This window comes from Bos indicus, chromosome 2, assembly GCF_029378745.1.
Source record: "Bos indicus isolate NIAB-ARS_2022 breed Sahiwal x Tharparkar chromosome 2, NIAB-ARS_B.indTharparkar_mat_pri_1.0, whole genome shotgun sequence".
Classification (NCBI taxonomy): domain Eukaryota; kingdom Metazoa; phylum Chordata; class Mammalia; order Artiodactyla; family Bovidae; genus Bos; species Bos indicus.
In genome coordinates this window covers 22396450-22416821 of record NC_091761.1, presented here as the reverse complement: position 1 = coordinate 22416821, position 20372 = coordinate 22396450, and the positions used below count along the sequence as shown (strand labels likewise).

The 20372-nt window shown below is 50.4% G+C and overlaps 1 protein-coding gene across 1 annotated transcript; it reads left to right on the top strand.

Moving 5' to 3' along the window:
* Positions 1-8257: 8257 nt before the first annotated feature.
* Positions 8258-11970, top strand: SP9 (Sp9 transcription factor). Its single transcript, XM_019984978.2, has 2 exons — positions 8258-8526; positions 9542-11970. The coding sequence occupies exons 1-2, from the start codon at positions 8506-8508 to the stop codon at positions 10964-10966; spliced, it is 1446 nt and encodes a 481-aa protein (XP_019840537.2). The 5' UTR covers positions 8258-8505; the 3' UTR covers positions 10967-11970.
* The last annotated feature ends 8402 nt before the right edge of the window (positions 11971-20372 follow it).

Sequence of the window (20372 nt, the reverse complement as noted above, 5' to 3'; positions counted from 1 at the left end):
TGCGGGTGGGGGACCACCCTCTTCACCGCTGCAAATTTGGAGCGGAGGGGGCCAGAAGCCTCGGGAAGACGGCGCGGAACGCCGGCTTTAGCCGCTCGGATGTCAGGACAGTTCCCAGTCCAGTCTTAGGCCCCCGCGCTCGGCGCGTGGTGTCACAGCCAAGTCCTTTTCTTCCTTGACGGGACCCGGCCCTCGATCCCTCGGAGGGTGGAGATTCCTCACGTTCCCTCCTCTCGCTCCCCCGGTGGGATGTGGGATTAGGCTGGAGTGAATATTCCGTGTGCTCTATAATTACGCACACACTGAAATCTTCACCGTTGACTTAAGTTACTTGGCGCTGCGAGGGCTAGGGCCCCGCGTATTGATTAAACGCAGCCTCTATTTACCTAAACAATAAATGTAGAGATTAGCAACGTTCACTTGATCACAGCGATGGGGTTGACAATTAAGGGGCAATGCATCCCAGATGTAACCGAGCCTGCGGAGGCGAGGGGGCGGACTGCAGGCTTCTCGGAGGCGGGCGCTCGCAGGCTGCGGCGGTGAAGGTGCTGTGCGGGACGCCGAGCATGGGGCGGCGCGGGGATCACAGCAGGAGGCGGACCGGAGGCTCCGCCACCGCGAGGCCTATGGCCACTCGGCCGGGGAGCCCCGCCGCTGGCTTTGGGGGATCCGAACACCCCCAAGTCCCAGGGTGGCATCTGGAGCGCGGAGTCTATCTCCCCGAGGCTATGTCACCTGCCTCAAGGCCGTCTCGCCCGCTGCTGCCTGGCAGGGAAGGAGGATCGACGCCGCTGGCGCGTGCCCGAGTGAGTGTGTCAGTGTCATCAATGTACATTCCGCCTGCGGCCGCGGGGGAGGGGGAGGGGCAGGAGGAGACGCACGTGTCTAATGTGTGCGGAGCTTCCCCTGCCCCTCTGAGTACCCGGCTCTGGATACTTCAGGATGGAGGTGGCAGTCTGGCCTCGCGATGGGGATGGATGTGACCAGAGAGGGCTCTAGATTGGCTGAAATTCCGAAAGCACGAAAGTGTCGGCCCAGGACAGGCCGGTTCTGGGAGATGTCACAGGAGTGCCTGGATGCTTGGTGAGACTCTTAACCGACCTTCTTTCTCAGTCTCTCACTTAACTATAGAGCCCTGGGAAGTCCTAGGGGCGGAGCGGGGTGGAGAATGGAAGAAAACAACTCAGGGAAGAACTCAGAAGAGTAAGAGTAAGGATAATAAAGAACAGATGAGGGCAGTTGGGGGAAGAGGGGTGTGTGTGTGTGAAGTCATGAGCCATCTAGAAGAGTTTCCATATCCTGGGCTCCCATCGCAGGTTGGCTGCAAAAGACACAGGTGGCAACTCTCCCAGTGCCTGTAGTTTCTCTGTTTTTTTCCCTCTTCCTTCCGTGATCCATTATCAACCCGTAATGCTTCCCATTCCACATATAGACACAGACAAAAGGATTTGTCCCCAACACCCATGGACAAGCCAGGACGGAGCCCTTTCCCGCCAAACCACTAAGGCCGGGAAAAAAACGGCGCCGGCCCAGGCTCTGGGCGCGGGAGCCCTCAAGAAGACTTGAGTGGTAAGAGCATTTAGGGGATTGGAAAAAGGGAAGGAGAAAGAAAGGGAGGAGAAAAGATGGGGAAAAGAAGAGGAGAAAGGGGGGAGGGGACCTACAGGGGCAGAGTTGAAAGTGGGGTTCGATTACGATCGCCCCTTCAGCGCCCAGGGTCTTTCCGCCTGCTGCCTCTCCCCCCATTTCAGAGCCGAGGGCGGACTGGGGGAGGGGAGATAAGACAAAGGGAATTCTCCTGTAGGAAGTGTGAAGTGCGTCTGTCCTCTCCTTGCAGGCTCTGGAAAAAACTGGCAGGAATTTCCTTGTCGTGAGAAGACGGACGAGTGTCTGCAGCACAGGAGACAACTACAAACAGACTTTGGGGCGGGAAAGAGGGCGGGAGGAGGGAGCTGGCAGGGCCAGCTTTGATCGCCTCGGCTCTGTTGTATATTTGTCTTCTCCAGTTTAGATTAGCTGAAATAGTCAGCTCTAGCGAGGAGTTCTGTTCCGAGGAGTTCCCCCTCCCTCCTCAGCGCCCCCTCCCCAGTGTCTTCTGCACGCGGGGAGCTGGGTGGAAGTCGCGCCTGAAACTTCAAGGGCTAATGGTTCTGTGTTCTGCCGTAATTAGGAGGCCACACAGCTCTCAACACACCGTTAAAACAAATCTGTAGGTCATCCTACCCCTCTCCGGGACAGACCCGGGGAAAGGCGGCAGCTGGGACCGCTCCCTTCTGCGTGCTCCGCGGGGGGAGTGGCGTCGCTGTGAATCCCGGCCTCGGTCTTTCTAAGCTCTTCCTTAGAAGAGAAAAGAGGCAAAGAATGGGCACCTCGCCATCCACCAAACGAGCCAGGCGAGCCTGTGTCTTTGCTTGAAAAGTTTTCAGAATAAATCGCTCTGGTGGTTCTAAACAGTGATGAAGAGAGGCTGGGCCTGGGTCTTCTCCAGAACAGTGAGATAATGGGAAGGATATGGAGTCGTCCTCCCCCCATCTCTTTTCTTTTCCCCACTCCGTATAAATCAGCCATATAAATCGTTTGCATTGTTTAAGGTACATTGATCAATCTAATGGCTTGTAATGGGCTCCTAATTGCCACTTGCAGAGTTCTGCAGGCTCCTGTTTGAACAGGCACAGGTTCTTGATTCCAGCAGAAGTCCACCTTAATCTTCAGACTGGTTGATTACAGACCCAGGAAGAGCACTAGGATGACCAGGCCACAGCAGCCTCAGAGCTTCAGGGGAGAGAGGAAGGGGGACTTACTAGGGATGTTTGCTATCCTTTTTGTTCTTTTTTCAAATTTCACTAAGGAGCAAAACCCAGGCTGTGATTTATTTAGTTAGACAAGATGATTTTGCTTTTATCAGACAAGAAATCTTCCTTATGTGCATTCCTTGTGTCTATGTATAATACAGCAAAGAAGTTCCTTGGATACAAACTGCTCTCAGTCATACTTCTTTTTATTTACTTATTTCTAACAGTGCAACATTAGGAATTGTGATTGGAAATCATATGGCTGGGGGTGGGTAGGGGTAGGGAACACTTGTAGAAGAAAAGCCAAACTTTCTCCAATAGGCATATTAAGTATGCCTAAAGTCCTGTTTCATAACTTGCAGTTGTGTCTCCTCTAAACCCTGGATAAAGGAGAAGTTGGAAGTCTCCTCAAAGGCTGCCTGTGAAAGTGTAAAACCGAGGAAACTAATACGCTGGCAAGGAGAAGCTGATGAATGACCAGAATTCCTTGGTCTTTGGGTTTTTTAAACATATTAACTTAGGGTCTGTGTGAAAAGATTGCTTTAGTGTCTCCAAAGATGGTTCCATGAGAGTTGGCTGAGACAACAAATGTGTTCCATTTTGGTAGAAAAGTGAAGTCACTCAGTTGTGTCTGATTCTTTGCGACCCCTTGGACTGTACCCCACCAGGCTCCTCCATCCATGGGATTTTTCCAGGCAAGAGTACTGGGGTGGGTTGCCATTTCCTTCTCCAGGGGATCTTCCTGACCCAGGGATCGAACCCGGGTCTCCTGCATTGTAGGCAGATGCTTTACCGTCTGAGCCACCAGGGAAGTCCAATTTTGGTAGAAATGCCCTAGAAAAGAAGAAGCCAACATTTGCTTATGTCTAAGACCCCTCTGTAGTAGTTGGTGATGGAGGGGGGTGGGGAGTGAAACCCCAAGGCGAATAGGCCCCCCATAGTTTCCAAGTAAGGCAGTAAACAAATCTATGATGCTTGTCGAATAATCTTCCAATAATTGCAGTCATTAAAATCATCACAGTCTACAGACACCTTCCTTCCTTTGACACACCAGAGTCTTTCATTTAATTGTTCATGCATTTTTGGCTCAGATAAACAGATCAAGGCAGGCTTAAAATATATGGCCCAGATACATCTAGCAGCAGAAAGTTAGTTGTGTGGCAAAGGTGTGGAGTGTCCTTAATAGACTAAGGGTTTTCAGATTCTCCAGTAGATCTTAGAGACAAAAAGGATTTGCATCTCCTCCCATCTCTAAAAAGCAGTTACACTTCCGAGGTAGAGAAAAGATGAAAGTTCCAGTGGCCTCTTGAGCCTTTCTGCTTCTTTTATTTGCAAGGGTTGGGATGGAATGAGGGTGTTATAGAACAAATATTAAGTGAAAACTCAGTGGAAGTTGTGGTAGAGTTTCTTAATTTTCAGTTAATTTTCTCCATCCAGTTGATCTCAAGGCTGATGCTTTTAAAAATATAGATCTGTGTCCATGATAAAAGATTCCCTTCTAATTAAAAGCTGCATTTAACTGTCACCCACTATTGACAAACTCCAACTGAGGAAAAGCTTCATTGGACTCAACAACCTTACCTCTGTACTGGCTTCTTCAGCCCCTGTGGTACACAAGGGCAGCTTTCCCTGTATGTGGGTTTTTTTTGTCGTTGTTTGTTTTGTTTTTTAACTCGTTATTAATGTATCTCCCCAACTCCCACACCGTGCTGACCTGATAATCACTGCTGTAGTGTAGATCATGCAAATGAAAAGCATAATTAATTGTGCGTATTATTCAGAAAGGGAGCCTGGTGGCTAAGCAAATAAATAAAGGCATGCGAGAGGAGGACAGGTCAGATAAATGCCTTTTTTAGGGCCCCTCTCCTGGTCCTCTCCTCGCCCCTGGGCATCCTGGTCTGGGTGGCCGAGGCTTTGACAGCAGCCAGCAGGGCCCAGGCGAGAACCTTCTGTTCCTCCTCTCCCGACACCTCCGCTCCTGCCCACATCCTCAAGTCCCCCCAACTCCACCTCACCTCACCCCACCCCATGCCTGTGCCATATATTCGCAGCTCAACTCTGCGACTGGCCAAAGCTCTTGCGAGACTGGGCAGCCACCTAATATTTCGAGTTATTCAGAAGATAACTGGTCCTCTCCCGTCTCCCGCTGCATCAAGGAGAAGCATCTTTTTTTTTTTTTTTTTTTCTCCCTGTGGCGTAGCAGCTCCAATCCTTCGGATCCGCGCTAATGACGGAATTGTTTCCCTGGCTTTGCCTCCTCAACGCAGCAACTTGAGCAGTTGCTCAGATCGAAGCTCTCGGGAGAGGCAAGATGGGGGAAACAATATTTGTTCAAAGGAAGTGAACTCTTCCCTTTAATTACCCTATTCTTCTTTATTAGGATTCTTATTGAAATTTTATTTTGCAAAAAAAAATTATGTTGATTTAACCATAGTGTATTTACCATGTAAATATATTCCAAGATGAAAACGTCACGGATCAATTGTAAAGGACCCGGATACATAATTTTAAAAAATCAGTTTCAGTGTATATGAGGTTCTCACCCCACTTTCGCTGCTCAGTCAGATTTGTTTATGCAGAATCGACATTTAATAGTGCTAATTGCACTCCAGTTAAATTGCCCTGATTGCAGAAAGGGAAGCAATTTTCGTGCTCTCTGTCTGGGTTTGGAAGAAATTGTTTTATATTCACCTCTTTATAAAGAAGTGGAGATAAGGCACCGGGGCCTTTGCACAAATTGCACTTAGGGGCTGACTGGCAGCATTCAGGCGCTATAATAGAGCATTATTTGGCCGTTTTGAATAATGTAAAGCGTTTGCTGAAAGCTATTCTCCTGAAAATTGCTTTAACTTTTAAAAGGGTGATGATTCACTCCAAACCAGGCCTTTGTTACATTGTCATTATTTCCCCAAATGTTTTAACAGTCAGCTCAACACTTCAGCATAACACATTGATCTTTGTTTAAAAACTAGATTTTTTAGAGGAAGAAAAAAAATCTGTCACACGGGGAAAAAAACAAAACAAAACTGGACTTCTGAAAGATTTCCTTGGGCACCCCACCTTAAAGTTGAAGTGCCCAGGGCGTCTGCCCTGCGATCATCTGGAAGATTTTCTAACTTTTATTGTGATCCGGTGATGTGTATCTAAAGAAATATCCGAGTGCCCACGTAGAGTCTGACAGCTGGAACTACGCTGAAAACGCAGGGAGGGGGAGGGGAGAAGAAGGGAGGAAGAGGAAAAGGAGAAGAGGAAGGCAACCCGGGCGCCGGGAGCCCGAGGTACCAGCGTGAATTGTTTTAAATGGTTGACTTGAAAATGTCACCAGTGCTAAGTGGCTTTTTGGATTGTCTTATTACTTTGTCAGGTTTCCTTAAAGAGAGGGTGTGTTGGGGGTGGGGGAGGAGGTGGCTGAGGGGAACCTCCGCGCTTCTCCTCCCCGGGCTGCACTGGGTGAGTCGGCAACGCCTCGCTGCCACTTAACAATCCCTCTATTAGTAAATCGACGCGAAGACTCTACGGGAAGCCGAACACCAGTCTGCTCTCCCAGGGCAGAAGTCACCTGTTGGGAAGGGCTCCCGGGTCCCCCTGCCGGGCTTTCTGGTTCTTCCAGGCTGCTAGGATGCCGCCTCAACCCTCCACGCCGAGTCCCTGGGGCTTTTCACACTCCCCCTTCCCCCTCTCCCCTGCCAATTTCTACTACAATCCCCAGGACACAAACCTTCATTAGAGCCGCGCGGGTCTTCTCACTCTCTCTCCCTTCTCTCCTCTTTCTCTGTCGTACTTTACTCGGCCTTTTCGCCACCTTAGACCAAAGTGGGGGGGCGGAGAGCATTTGAGCCAAGATACTCTAACGAAAAGCAAAGAAAGCAACCCATATACTCTTCTCCACCTACGGAGTGCACCAGGATGCACGCAGGCTCCGCTCAGGGCCAAGAGATGAGCCACGGTGGTCGCACTTTTTGGGTCAAGAGGTACTGTATGCTCCCCCTCCGCAACAACTCGTCTTTTGCACCCAAGCTGTTGAGGTTCGTGGTTTAAAATGTCTTTTAGAGCAGGATGTGGGTTTTCAGGGGGAAATGTGGTACACTAAAACCAGTACCCATGTCTGTCGAGGGCACTGATATTTCTGATTCAAAAGCTGCTCCTGACTACCCTGAAGAAAAAGGGGAGACCCAGAAAGAAGAAAAACACCTCAGCGACTAAGGGGTTCCAGAAGCGTAGTCAGTTGTCTGTCTGAGGACGTGTCTTATCACACGACAGGATCCGAAGAGGACTTTAAGATGCTTCCAGCTTGCAAAATGTGGAGGCGCCCACGTGTGGCCTCGTCCCTGGTACTCACGGACAGAGGTCCGGGGGAGAAGCTCCCTGAGCACGTCCAGGAAAGCAGGGAGCTAGGGGCAAGCCCACCCCTCAAACCGGAGTCCTTGTCCTTCAGAGGAGCCTGTAGGCCCAGGCAGCCTGGAGTGTGAGTGGGTTGGAGCTAGGGCAAGAAACTCGATTCTGGGCTGAAACGTGACATGCAAATCTTCACCGGGTTAAACAAACAGCCGAGCAAGCTGCAGCTTCAGCGGGGGTGGCGGTGGGGGCGGACGCGGCTCGCGCCGATCTCTGTTTCCAAAGTCGTTGCATTGTGAAAATAAGCGGCTTCGTGCAGCGTGTTGTATGGGCTGATGTCTCCCACCCCCATGCCAGCCCCCAGCGAAACCCGGCAGATAATCAGCACGTCCCACTGTTTAGTCATATTTGACAACTGGGTTAACCTGGTATCTAGGCACTGGCAAACGGTACAAAGGGTGCCCTCAATTACCACTTGAAGCTTCGGGTGTGAGTGGCACTTGTATTACCCACTGGGTCAGAGGCCAGAGCGACAATTAGGAAGTCACATAGACCGCTAGGGGAAATGGCGGGATGCGGCAATCTCCCAAGTCTGTGGGTGTAGACCTGGACGAAGAGGCCTATTTCTCTCCTTTCGGAGGAGCCGTCCCTTCACCCCTTCTCCTCAATGTGACTCAGAGTAAAACTGAATCCATTGGGAATCTGGAATCAGGTAGACAAGTGACAATGATACAATCGCGAGCGAGAATGATGGATTCCAGCTGAAGTTGTGCTCCGCAGGCGAGAGCCTGGATACACAAAGTGAGCGTTGACATTTTCATCTCTACTTGGGCCTTGCTCGTGTGGCCTCCGCCTCGGCGCCCCCTCCCCTCCTGTCTCCTTTCCCACAAGTGGAGAGTCGAGGACTGTCAGTCCTAACTTGCATCTTCTCAGGGAGGTCGCGAGGGGGGGTAGTGGTGGGGAAGCTTGTGACTCGGTCTCAGCGATACTTAAACCTGGCTTGGTGAGTGTGTGTAAATTTTTAATTGTGCTGTAATTTCTTCAGTCACCAGTCGGCGACCGCCCCCGCCCCCCACCCCGCTAGCCGCAGTGACTGGCACGCGCCGGGAGCCCGGGCTTGGGCCCCTCGGCGCGTCTGATTGGCTGCTGGGCAGCTCCCGTCTGCTCTGCCTGCGCCCTCATTGGGTAAGAAGCGCAGCCAGCGGCACTTCAAAGCGGGTGCTCCTCGCACTTAGGCTGAGTTTAGCCGGCGGGAGCCCGGAGTCCGCTCGGCGCGGGCGCGGGGACACGGGAGCCGCGCGGAACCCGAATAGTTTTACCGAGCAGCCGCCAGGCTCAGCCTCGCTCCAGGCCCCGCCACGCCACCCAGGGACCTGCTATGGCCACGTCTATACTTGGGGTAAGTCGAAAGTGCGGTATTTGCTTGTTTTAACAGGAGTAATTTTTCGTTATGGCTTCTCCAGGTCGGCGGCTCTGGAGAAACTGTTGCTGCCCGACTGCAGCCTCAGCTTCTTTGAGCACTTTCCACATTTCTGGGATTGATTCTTTCCAAATTATTGGAACCCAGGAGGTGCCTTTGAAAGAAAAGGATTTGTCAAGCAAGTCCTTTCAATATTCGGTTTTAGAGGTTCCTTTTTTCCCCCTGCGTGATTTATATCCCATCCTCCCCCGCCCCCCCCCCCTCCTTGCTTAGGGGATTGTTGCAATTACGCGACAGCGGTGTTTCCAGAAAACAGTCTTAATCGTTTTGCAGACCATGTAGTCACGTTAACATTTACACTTCTGCGGCTTCCTAGTTCGTTTATGACTGAAATCCATCGCGGGGGTCGCTTCTGCTCGGATTCTTGTCTTCGTGTGTGTGTGTGTATGTAAACATTTAAAACGTTTTCTATTAAAAAGAATCAAGTCGTAGTCACCCTTGGGAGGAGTGCCCCAAGCTTCCCCCACCCTCGGTCGCTGTTTCAGCCGCCTCTGCCCTCACCTGGTGTTTGTTGCCGATGTGTTTACCTCCGCGCTTCATCCCGAAGGGCGACTTGGGGGCTTCTTTGAGAGGAGCGGGCTTGTGGCGAGCGGAAGGCGAGCGACTTGAGTCCAGTTTGGGGCAGGATATGCAGCGACTGAGGCGGGGAGAACCGACACATCTTTGATTTGTAGCCCCACCGAAGAACAACTTTACAGCTCCGGGACCCTCTCTCTTGGGATTCCCTCTGTCCCGCGTGGGGCGCGGCGGGGCGCGGCGCATCCTCCGCGAGCTCACCGGGAGGAGGCGCGAGTCGGGGGGCCACGACCCCCCGCCCCCCGCCTCGGGACCAGCGGCTGGGGGACGGGGCTGCTCACGGGTGCACTTTGTGTCTTCCTCCCACTTGTTCCTGCCCTCCTCCTCCTTGCTCCCTCCCTCACCCCACCCACTCTAGGAAGAACCGCGCTTCGGAACGACCCCGTTGGCCATGCTGGCGGCTACCTGTAACAAGATCGGCAACACGAGCCCGCTGACGACGCTGCCGGAGTCGAGCGCCTTTGCCAAGGGCGGCTTCCATCCCTGGAAGCGCTCCTCGTCCAGCTGCAACCTCGGGTCCAGCCTCTCGGGCTTCGCAGTGGCCACCGGCGGCCGCGGCTCGGGCGGCCTGGCGGGAGGCTCGGGCGCAGCCAACAGCGCCTTCTGCTTGGCCTCCACGTCCCCTACGTCGTCCGCTTTCAGCAGCGACTACGGCGGCCTCTTCTCCAACTCAGCGGCGGCCGCGGCGGCAGCGGCCGGAGTGTCCCCGCAGGAGGCGGGAGGCCAATCGGCCTTCATCTCCAAGGTGCACACGACGGCGGCCGACGGCCTGTACCCGCGCGTGGGCATGGCGCACCCGTACGAGTCGTGGTACAAGTCAGGCTTCCACTCGACGCTGGCGGCGGGCGAGGTGACCAACGGTGCTGCGTCGTCGTGGTGGGACGTGCACAGCAGCCCGGGCTCGTGGCTGGAGGTGCAGAACCCCGCTGGGGGGCTCCAGAGCTCGCTGCACTCGGGCGCCCCCCAAGCCTCGCTGCACTCGCAGCTCGGCACCTACAACCCCGACTTCAGCTCGCTCACGCACTCGGCCTTCAGCTCCACGGGCCTCGGCTCCTCGGCCGCCGCCGCCTCGCACTTGCTCTCCACCAGCCAGCACCTGCTGGCCCAGGACGGCTTCAAGCCGGTGCTGCCCTCCTACTCGGACTCCAGCGCCGCAGTGGCGGCCGCCGCAGCCAGCGCCATGATCTCGGGAGCCGCGGCCGCCGCCGCCGGGGGGAGCTCGGCGCGCTCGGCCCGCCGCTACTCCGGCCGCGCCACCTGCGACTGCCCCAACTGCCAGGAGGCGGAGCGGCTGGGCCCGGCCGGGGCGAGCCTGCGGCGCAAGGGCCTGCACAGCTGCCACATCCCGGGCTGCGGCAAAGTGTACGGCAAGACGTCGCACCTGAAGGCGCACCTGCGCTGGCACACGGGAGAGCGGCCCTTCGTGTGCAACTGGCTCTTCTGCGGCAAGCGCTTCACGCGCTCGGACGAGCTGCAGCGGCACCTGCGGACTCACACGGGCGAGAAGCGCTTCGCCTGTCCAGTGTGCAACAAGCGCTTCATGCGCAGCGACCACCTGAGCAAACACATTAAGACGCACAACGGGGGCGGCGGGGGCAAAAAGGGCAGCGACAGTGACACGGACGCCAGCAACCTGGAGACGCCCCGCTCCGAGTCCCCTGACCTCATCCTGCACGACTCCGGCGTCAGTGCGGCCCGGGCGGCTGCGGCGGCGGCGGCGGCGGCTGCGGCGGCAGCCTCGGCGGGAGGCAAGGAAGCCGCGTCTGGCCCCAACGACTCTTAGAGATCCGGAGAGAGGCGCGAGGAAGCGAGCGAGCGAGTAGACAACGAAAGCGAGCGAGAGGTTCGGAGGGCAAACGACCGGGGGATGGACGGGCGGGGGCTCCAGGGCCGCCCCCGGGTCGGCGCGAGGTGATGCGGCACTCGGCTCGCGGACCGCCGCTCGCCGGCCAAGCCAAGAGCTCCCCTCTGCTGCCCGAGCCCAGACGAGAATCGAACGCGTATTCCAGGAACAAAAGCGAACCAACCTGCGACACAAACACTTTAAAAAACTGCACACACACACACACACACACACACACACGCCGGAGATCTACAACCACAAGCACGCACACTCAAGCGTGCACACACACTAACACACCACTCGCACAAACTTCTCGAGCGAAGAGCAATACATAGAAACGTTCCCTCCTTCCCCTACTGCCCAGCCGGTTCCTCCACCCTTCTCTTTCCTTTTCTCCAAAAACAAGTCACCACCCTGCAAAGGACTGTCAGAACATTTGAGAACAAACGGGACCTATAAAAACAGCCCCTTTGCGTGGATTATATTATATATAAAATGCTCCAAGTCCTGCTTGATATCTACTTACAGTGAAACTTTTTTTTTTCCTATAAAAGGAAGCATCAAAAAGGCTGAAGGTGAGAAATTAAACTGGAAGTCTAGTGACAGTTTCTCTGTATTTCGTAACATCTGTAAAAATAGGGTTCAAAAGATTGTGTTCTCTTTTATTTTCTTGTAAGTGTTCATTCGAATAGAGGTTTTTGTTTTGTTTTGTTTTGTTTTGGTGAATTCCTGAAATTCAGGGAGTTTTTTTTTTTATTATTATTTTCTGATGCACTTTGTGAGAGTCAGTATATATGTAAAATATATTTAAAATGTTGAGTTATCATTTCACTCACAAACACGTAAGTTAAGGTCATCTAAAGAAATTAAATGCGTTTATCTGTATGAAGAAAATCTTGACACCATATTTTCATTTTGGTATTATTAAAGGACTCTGAACAATACACTTTCTTTTTTTTTTAATCCTGTTACACACACACCCCCGCCCCCCACCAGTAACCTTTACATGGCTCGACCTTTTTTGATGGGAAAAATTCCTTTAATGTTAGTCTTAGGTAATGTAAGGTTTATGTGAGTTATAAAAAGCCATAATACACATACGTTTTTGCAAAGTCAAAATTATTTATTTGTATATTAACAGCATAAATTAAATGGGGTTATAAGGTGTAGTTGTATTACTTAAGGAGAGAGCTCTCAAAAGGTGACATTTTAAAACTCTGGAACCCCTTCGAAAAAGCAAAGGTCCTTGGCAGTTTTAACTGAGGAGATGCCTACCCCTGCTAGAGAGGTCAGGCAAAACTCCAGTGGGTTTGTTTGTTTTTAAAAAGCGATTTAGAAACAATGAGTGAAAGGAAAAAGCCTTTATAAAGAAGTCTTTTACCTCCCAAGACCCTCTACGGTTAGGAGGTGACTCAAGGGAATAAATCGCTAGAGTCAATACCCCGGAAAAGACATTTCATGCCTAAATGAAAATCTTGTTAAATGTTATTAATTTTGACTTAGAGCACACAGCAGCCCCCTGTGCCTTGTATTCCCTTATTAGGGATTCATGTCTTATCAAATATCTAATTAATCTCCTAGACATCATTTGTTCTGGCCAACTTTATCTCAGCTGGTCCACGGGGAAAACTCCAAATATTCTCGGTGACAAAGCTCCCTTGAAGATCTTTTTAATTGTCTAAATTAACTGCACCAAATTTGCATGTCAAACGGTAAAGGGCAACCTGAGATAAAATGTAAACGTTTTAAAAGCCCCCAAACTAAGCACTTGATTTGATAACTAGGCTTTTTAATGTTATGGAAGACAACTGCTCCTTTCCTTTTCAAAGACGGCTGATCTATGCAAATAGTGAATTGGAAATGCCTAGGTCCCCGCGCCGTCAAATGGCCCTCGCAGGTTATTTGAATATCAGTGGCGCTGCTTCTGAAAAGGTTCAAGGATGCTCTCTGACTTCTTTGTGATTACTCAGTGCGGCGTCTTATTCTGAAGAAAAAAAAAACTCAGGAATAATTAAAGGCTGGGATCAGGCCTGGGAACACATTTGGGACAGGAATCTCATTTAGACAGTCTCTTTCAAAATAAGGCACAGTTAAATTGACCAGAAGGCAATTATTGAAATGAAAATTATTTTCATTCTCTTTGTCTTCTGACCACCAACTTAACAGCCCCGGTTTAAAAGAGAGGGAGAAACGAAAAGAAAATTGGTAAATGTAATAATTCCACAATTTGAAAAAATGTTAATTTAGAAAATGAAGTACATATTTACAGAATAAAAGTATATCTAAAAGGCTCCCCTCATAATAGAAAATACAAGCAAAGTCAGCCTCAGTGTGAGGGGCAGTGTGGGGATTTAAAAAAATTATTGTCTTGGGAACTTGAATGTTTTGATTTTTATAGAGGAGAAAAAAAATAAACTGTTGTTATTAAGTCAACAAAAATTTTCTCTCAAACTGTAGTGAAAAGCCAAGCAGCAAAGTAGCGATAAAACGTACAGCGAAGGTCCCTAGCCGGACGTTTGCAGAGTCTGGGGCTGGGTGGCTTCCCGCTCCCCCTTCTTGCGTCCCCGAAACCTCGGCTGGTCGGCTCTTCCTCGAGTGTTTCTTTTCTTTGGCCATTTTCTCTTCTGGCTCAAATTATCACCGGGCCCCCCAGCCTACACTCCGCGCGCCCTCTCGTCCAGGCCTGGCCTGGAGAAGCTGGCCAGGGCTATGTTCACTCTAGGGGCTTGGGGCCGAGGCGCTGGAGGTCGAGAGCGTGCCTGGCGTGTTTAGGGGGCTGAGGGTAGGCGGCGCGGAGGTGAGGGTGTGGTGGGGTCTCCCGGGGAATAAGGGCGCCCGGGCGTCTGCCCCAGGCAGCTTTGTTTCTCGTGGATAATAAAGGCAGATCAAAGGGCTTGGCCGTGCAGGTCTCGCTCGCCTCGCGGCTCCCTCCGCAGCCCAGTGATCAAGGCCTCTGCGCGCTGCCTGTGCCCCGCGGGTCAGCGGACGTCCATCACCGCTGCTTCCCAGAACGGCGGGCGGCGGTCGGGCGTGAGCGTCCAGCCGGGAGAGCAGAGCTCGCGGGACCTGCACGCGGAGGGAGAGGGCTCCTGCCCCCAGCCGAAACTAGCAGGCAAGGGAGACTCCCGCCCTCTTCCCCAACCTCCAGCCCCAGGGGGACCTGGGGGCGCGGGGATACCTTGACTGGAGCAGGCGACGACCCGCTGGGCCCCAGCAAATTGGGGAAGGCGTGCGTGGGAGGAGAGAGCCCAGGAACCCCGAGACGATTTCGGTCTCCACCCGAGGTGGGGCCGCGTCTCCCCAGGGCCACCTCGGGGCTCCTGGGCCCGGCCCGCTCTGGTTTGAGCGCAAGCGAGGGCCGCTGCTCGGAGGCTGGTGTGGGGTTGGGGGCGCAGGCAGGGGCTCTGAATTCTCTCAGTCCCGGGTGAGAGGAAATTTGATTTCGTTTCAGCCGGTGTCTCCAAGTATTTCCTGCGCTGTAGCTTCTCTTCCTGCGCAGGAGAGGAACGAAGACCAAGTTTTCCTCGGCCCTTCTCTCAGCCAGCCGCAATCCACACCCTCCCCCTCCGCGTTCTGCCTTTTCTGGCTTTATTTACTTTTTTTTTTTTTTTAACCCTTGGAGTGAATCGAATTCCACCTGATGTGGGGGAGGGGGTGTGGAGAAAGAACGAAAAAAAGAAAGGAGAAAGATTTTTCTCTTCTTCAGGAGGGAAAACATTATTTTGACGCGATTAGATGGTGCACCTGAGCGGTTTGTCTGGACATTCCGTCAAATCGTTATAAGTCGTGTAAAATTGAATTTCTCTTTATTCAGATGGAAACTTTATTTATTTTAACTCTAATCTTATTTGCATCTATTATCTGTATTCGCCAAGGCTCTCTCCCACTACAAAAATGCAGATGAAGTAAATCTTACATAAATCCCGCCCATTTGTGTAATTGGTATACTAAGTGTTTATTTTAAGTGAGAATAATTTAGCTACAAATTTTCTTAAGGAATAACATTCTTAACACATTAAAAAAACTGAAAACTCTGATTTGCTTTTATGTTTGACAGTCGCTCTTGATTCCTTTAAGAGGAGCTTGGCGAGTGCGGCTCTCTGGCGCCATCTAGAGTTCGGGTTCGGGAAGGCCGCACTATCCGCCCTCGCTCGCCGCTTCGAGAGCGGGGAGTCTGCGTTTGCAGCGAGCTGCAACAAACGAGCGAATCCAGCAAAGAAAAGCGAGTTTTTGTCTTCCGGGGAAGACAAGCCCCGCTACTGGGGAACACTGCTTAGTAACGGCCGGTATTATTGCTCCCAGGCAAGGAAGTTTTTTCTGAGATGTGCTAACTGAAAATCCAAACAAATAAAATAACGCCCTGCTTGGCCCTAGTCTTAGAATTGGCGTATTTAAAATTTCTTTCAAGGCAATTTCAGGGTCTTCCAACTTGGAGTTGAGCACGCTGGGCGCTGTCGGCGGCGATTTGGAGCCGGCATGGGGACCCGGCCGTGGGCTCAGCGCCCCCGCGCTCTTCGCCCAACGACCCTGGCCTGGACCGACCAAACCAAGCTGATTAAAGCACGCAAGCAGATCGTCCCATGTCCCGAGACCCCCTATGAAGGGGAGAGAAGCGAGGGACCCGCACCTTCTCCAGCCCGGACCCGGGGATGGCCGAAGCAGTCTCCTGCCTCGCGGCTGTCTTCCAGGCGCCGTCCCGCCAGAGTCGAGTGCTGGGGGCTACTGGGTAGGCCGGTACCCGGCGGGGCGGTCAGGGTCTCCGAGGGCTGACAGAAGTCCTGAAACCCCTCCTCCCAGCTCCTTGCGAAGGGTCTGCCCTGCCCGCCGGCGCGAACTGATCCCCTTTGCCCCCGCCTTTTCCCGTGGAAACCCAAATCTAAAATCGGATAACACTTGGGGGCGTTGACCAATTTTCTCTCCACTCTGCGTCTCGCCGTCCTCCCGCCGCCCCTTTCCCTCCTCTTCCTAGTCCACTACCCCACCCCTCGTCTTCAGACGTCGTGCAATGGCTTCTTCCCCTCCTTTCTTGTCCCCCACCCTCCCCGCACGTTTATTGTATTTTAATCTTAAAAGCTACACCTCCAAATCCGGCACCCAAGGCCGCAGAGGCGCCGGAGCCCGCAGCAGATAAAGCCGGCCGAGGCGACGGGGCGCCGGGCTCCCTGATCTCGCGCCAGGGAAACGCCGTGCGTTTCCCGGAACTCTCAGCCACCTTTGCAGCGGGTAACTCGGCTGGGTTTGTATTTGCTGTTTTAATACAAATCCCGCCGCACTGCCTATTTCAAAGATGTGCTAATTACTACTTGGATAGCAGGGCGCAAAGTCCTTGTCCATTTCCAAGTACAAAGTAGGTTGCTAGAAAATTTGAAATTGCCTTTCAGCCTAAAGCTGCCTTACCTGAATGTCATAATTACAGTAATTATGTACATCCAAATTACATGCTAATTAAATTAGAATCAAATCGTTCTAAATCGAAATCAAATGAGGTAGTGAAGAATTAATCAATGACAACATAAATAGAGAGCTTCCTTCAGAGATATTTATTGTAACGATCCAAGGAGGAATTTGATCTGAAAAAGTCACCTGTTTATTTACTTTCAAATTAGTAATCAGTTATTATCCCTTCTCCATAATTTTAACCGTTCAGTGTTATTTACCCCCACCCTTTCCAGACGCTGGAGTTTATAGAAATATGTATGAGGTAAATACATACAGACATGCCTACCCTATATGTTATTGATATAAATATATACAGTGTGTTTGCACCTCCAGTTAAGGGAAGGTTTCAGCAAGTCCATGGAAACATGTTCCTCTAGGGCCTGTTCTCAGGGACCCGGGAAAGCAAAGCAAGGCTTTAGATTTTCCAAGATCCTTACACTCTCTTCCTTTAGAATTCATACCAGGGATTTTACATTGTTTTGCAAACATCCAACCATTTCTGGGTGATATATTTATTTTAAAAATGCAGACTGATAAGTCCCCTCTCCACCCCCCAGCCCCCGCCCCGCAACCCTGATCTGTTTTCTGCTTGCAGATTGCTGGCGAGAGTCAATATTTTCATTTTTGCCCCGGGAGCGAGAGATTAGCATCAGCGTCCTAAAGCGCCCTCTTCACCTGTGGAGCCCGAGAGACAAGAGATACTGGCTCGCTTTCCTAACTAGCGAAGTCCACCCTCCGACCTGCAGAGGAGAAACGCGCGGGAGGCCGGGCGAGCTTAGGCGGGAACTGGCAGGCGAGGGCGCGTGGTGGCCCTGGCGCGCTGGTCCCCAGGGCGCAGCTCCCCTGGCCCACAGCCTGGAATTTCTTCTGAGTGGGCCACCGGTGGGGTCGGGGATGGGGAGAAGGACCGGTGCTGCGAGTTAGCCCGCATCCTTTCCTGTTACACTTCGTCGGTGGGTAGTCCAGCGGCCTCCTCGCTTATTCTAGGAGGGAGACGGGCCCCCTAATAAACAGGCTTTCATGTGGGTTTGAGGTATGTTCAGAAGGTTGCCAGACGCGTGTCTAGGAAAGCATCACAGTGCGCAGGGGTGGTGTCGCCTCGGGATGTGTAGAGCAAGCCAGCCCGGGACTCACTCCAGCCCCCATCTGGCCTCCTTTCAGTCTAAGGCCAGGTGCTTGGAAGCCACGATCCGGTCAGCACCCAAGCCTCCGGACCTCCGCTTCTGCCCGTCCCATCTGGAGGACCTTCAGATCGAAAGGACTGGGGTTTTCCGTGTCTACGAGTCGGGGAAAGGCGATTCACGGGTAGTTTGGGCCAGAATGTGCATTACTTTGCGTTACGTTTCCTGCGTTTCACCCCGCTTCATTATTAGTTATATTCTGAGGGTGTTAAGTGTGGAGTGAAGAGGTGAGAAAGTGGGTAGAGGAAGAGGATCTGTTTCTGCTTGTCAGCAGGAACGGGGTTTGAGGAGATTCATCAGTATTGGGTTGCCATCGCATCTCCCAAACCTTATAATTCCCTCTTAGTTGTTGCTCACAACTTTTAAAAAGCATTTCTCCTTTTTGATCTGAAAAACTTGCTCCCAAGACCAGCAGCTATTGCATGCCTTTTTCTCTTTTCAAGAAGTGGTAACTATCTAGGTTTTCTTTTCAGAAAATCGAAATAAAGATTTCTTAATACTGCTCAGCTACTGAAGCTAAAATGCAGCTTTCTCCCAGATCTTACTAAGCACAGGGTGTGGCGGGTGCGGCCTTGCAGTGGCCTCCTCCAGCGCACCTCAGCCCAGCGGTTGTTTCCTAAGGAGGAAAGTGAAATGGCTTAGGTGGATTTTAAAATTTTTGAGAGTCAACGCTGAAGCATAGTAAATATTTGGTGATTAAAAACGGGAAAAAGCCAAGCTCCCAACAGCACCGTGATTCACTGTCAGCAAGCCATCTCCTGGAAGAACAGCAAGGAAGGGCTCTTCAAGCCTTCCAGATAAAAAGCTTTCTTCAGATTAAAACCGTATGATACAAAGCAAGATCTCCATTTCCCACTGCAAGGTAAGCCGAAACCTGCTGCTATGCTGCAGCAACCTTGCCTATTCTGGCATATTTATTAAATTAAATGATGACTACCTTACCACATAGACATTCAGATAAATAAACAAGTCCTAACCTAGTAACCTGATCATGCCTGACCATTTGTAAATCGACAGCACCTCCTGCAGGAATTAATTTGCTAGTGTTAAATTACCTTCTATGTTAAGCCAGGGAAAGGAGAGGAAGGGACCCCCATAAAGTCTCCGAAGTTAGCCAGTGCTATGTCAGGCCATTGGACAAATAAGAAATGTCATTAGATACACCCAGATTTCTTGAAAAGAATTTCTCTATTAAGGGTCGGAAGAATGACTTATCACCAGACTTTTCCTGTGGTTTTCTAAAAAAAAAAAGTTACTGTTGAGGACTTTTGTTCTTGAATCATACGCATTAAACTTGGAGGATTCTTTTTTTGGAGTTAGTACTTAGGAAAACCTCTACACATACAACTAGACATACTTTCTATTATGAGCCTTATCTCTGGTTTTTACCTCATACTTCAAAAGCAAAAGGATAACAAGATGTTTAACATTTAAAAAATCACTTTGAATTGCTTTTGCCTTTACATTAGAATATGCAGAATAAGTCAGGTGAGCCTCTTTAAAACTGTTACCATGTTATGATTATACGTGAAAATGCCTCCCTTCAGTTTTTAAGTTTGCCAAGTTGGAATGCTAACTCCTTGGGGCTGTCTAGCAACCTTGGGTGACCAAGTCTGAAAGCCAAACAGCAAACCAACATTTTCTATAACTACATGTGAATTTTTCTCACCGTTGGGTTGATAAGAATATTGGGGGTACTGGTACTGCTTTATAGTTTCTCAGTGAAGGATAAGTTAACCAGAGATTTAAAAATTCTTGCGGTCACCTTCAAGTTAAAAAGGCACCACACTTTTATGGAAGTGTTAAATGATAATGTATTGAATTCATTTTAATTACAGGATGCATTTCAACATTTCCCTTCATGAACACTACAGGTTCAGAAATCCTTTAAGGCAGTAAGTATTGCATAGGTTTTGACATTATCAAAATTATAAAGTCTAAAAAGGCATAACATAGGAAATAATCAGTGCGACACTGATGAACTCAAGGTGTAAATTAGCAGTCTTTATCAATCTCAAATGCATGCTTTCTTTTTTTAAATGAAGAAGGAAGGGGATTTTGAGGTGCACAGTAAGTTACTGAAGAGTACGGGAGGAGGAATTCAAGTTCTCCTCTCCCAACTCTCTTAAAAATGTAAATAATCAAAGAGTTGCTTTACATCTTCAGTTAGCTGCTTGTAAATCAGAGGACATCTGTGTGTGCATATACAAGAGAAAGATATATATACACACACGCACACCAGATACACAGGTCTTACAGTAATTCTTCTAAATTACTTTCTAATAAATTTATGAAACTAGGACTGCCAATTCTCAAAAACCATCTGAACTAATGAGTATTTGTATTGTATTAAAAAGAGGTGTTTTTAAAATGTGGAACCATGATGATAATATGTGTGTATGTGATGGTTACTATGTATTTTTTTGAATTGCATGTTACTTGTAATTTGAACTAAATGATTTTTTCTATAGTTCTCCTTTACCATACGCTTTGAAACACAAGGGGAAATTTATAGCTAAATTTATGTTTGCCACACATACCTATGCTTATGAAATATATCTAAACAGTTTACTCGTTCATGACAATAAATGCTTAACCTTTAGAAGTAAACTGCGATCGCTGAAATGTCAGTAGTTGAAAGGCCATCTGTTCTAGGTAGAATAATGATCCCTTAATGACACAGCAGCCCCAACCCAGAGCCTATGAAGATGTTAGGTTACATGGCA

Bases quoted from the DNA above. Each gene is read 5' to 3' on its own strand.
- SP9 (XM_019984978.2), top strand. From the start codon at position 8,506: ATGGCCACGTCTATACTTGGG. The intron at 8,527-9,541 runs GTAAGTCGAAAG...CACCCACTCTAG, and splicing joins TGGCCACGTCTATACTTGGG to GAAGAACCGCGCTTCGGAAC.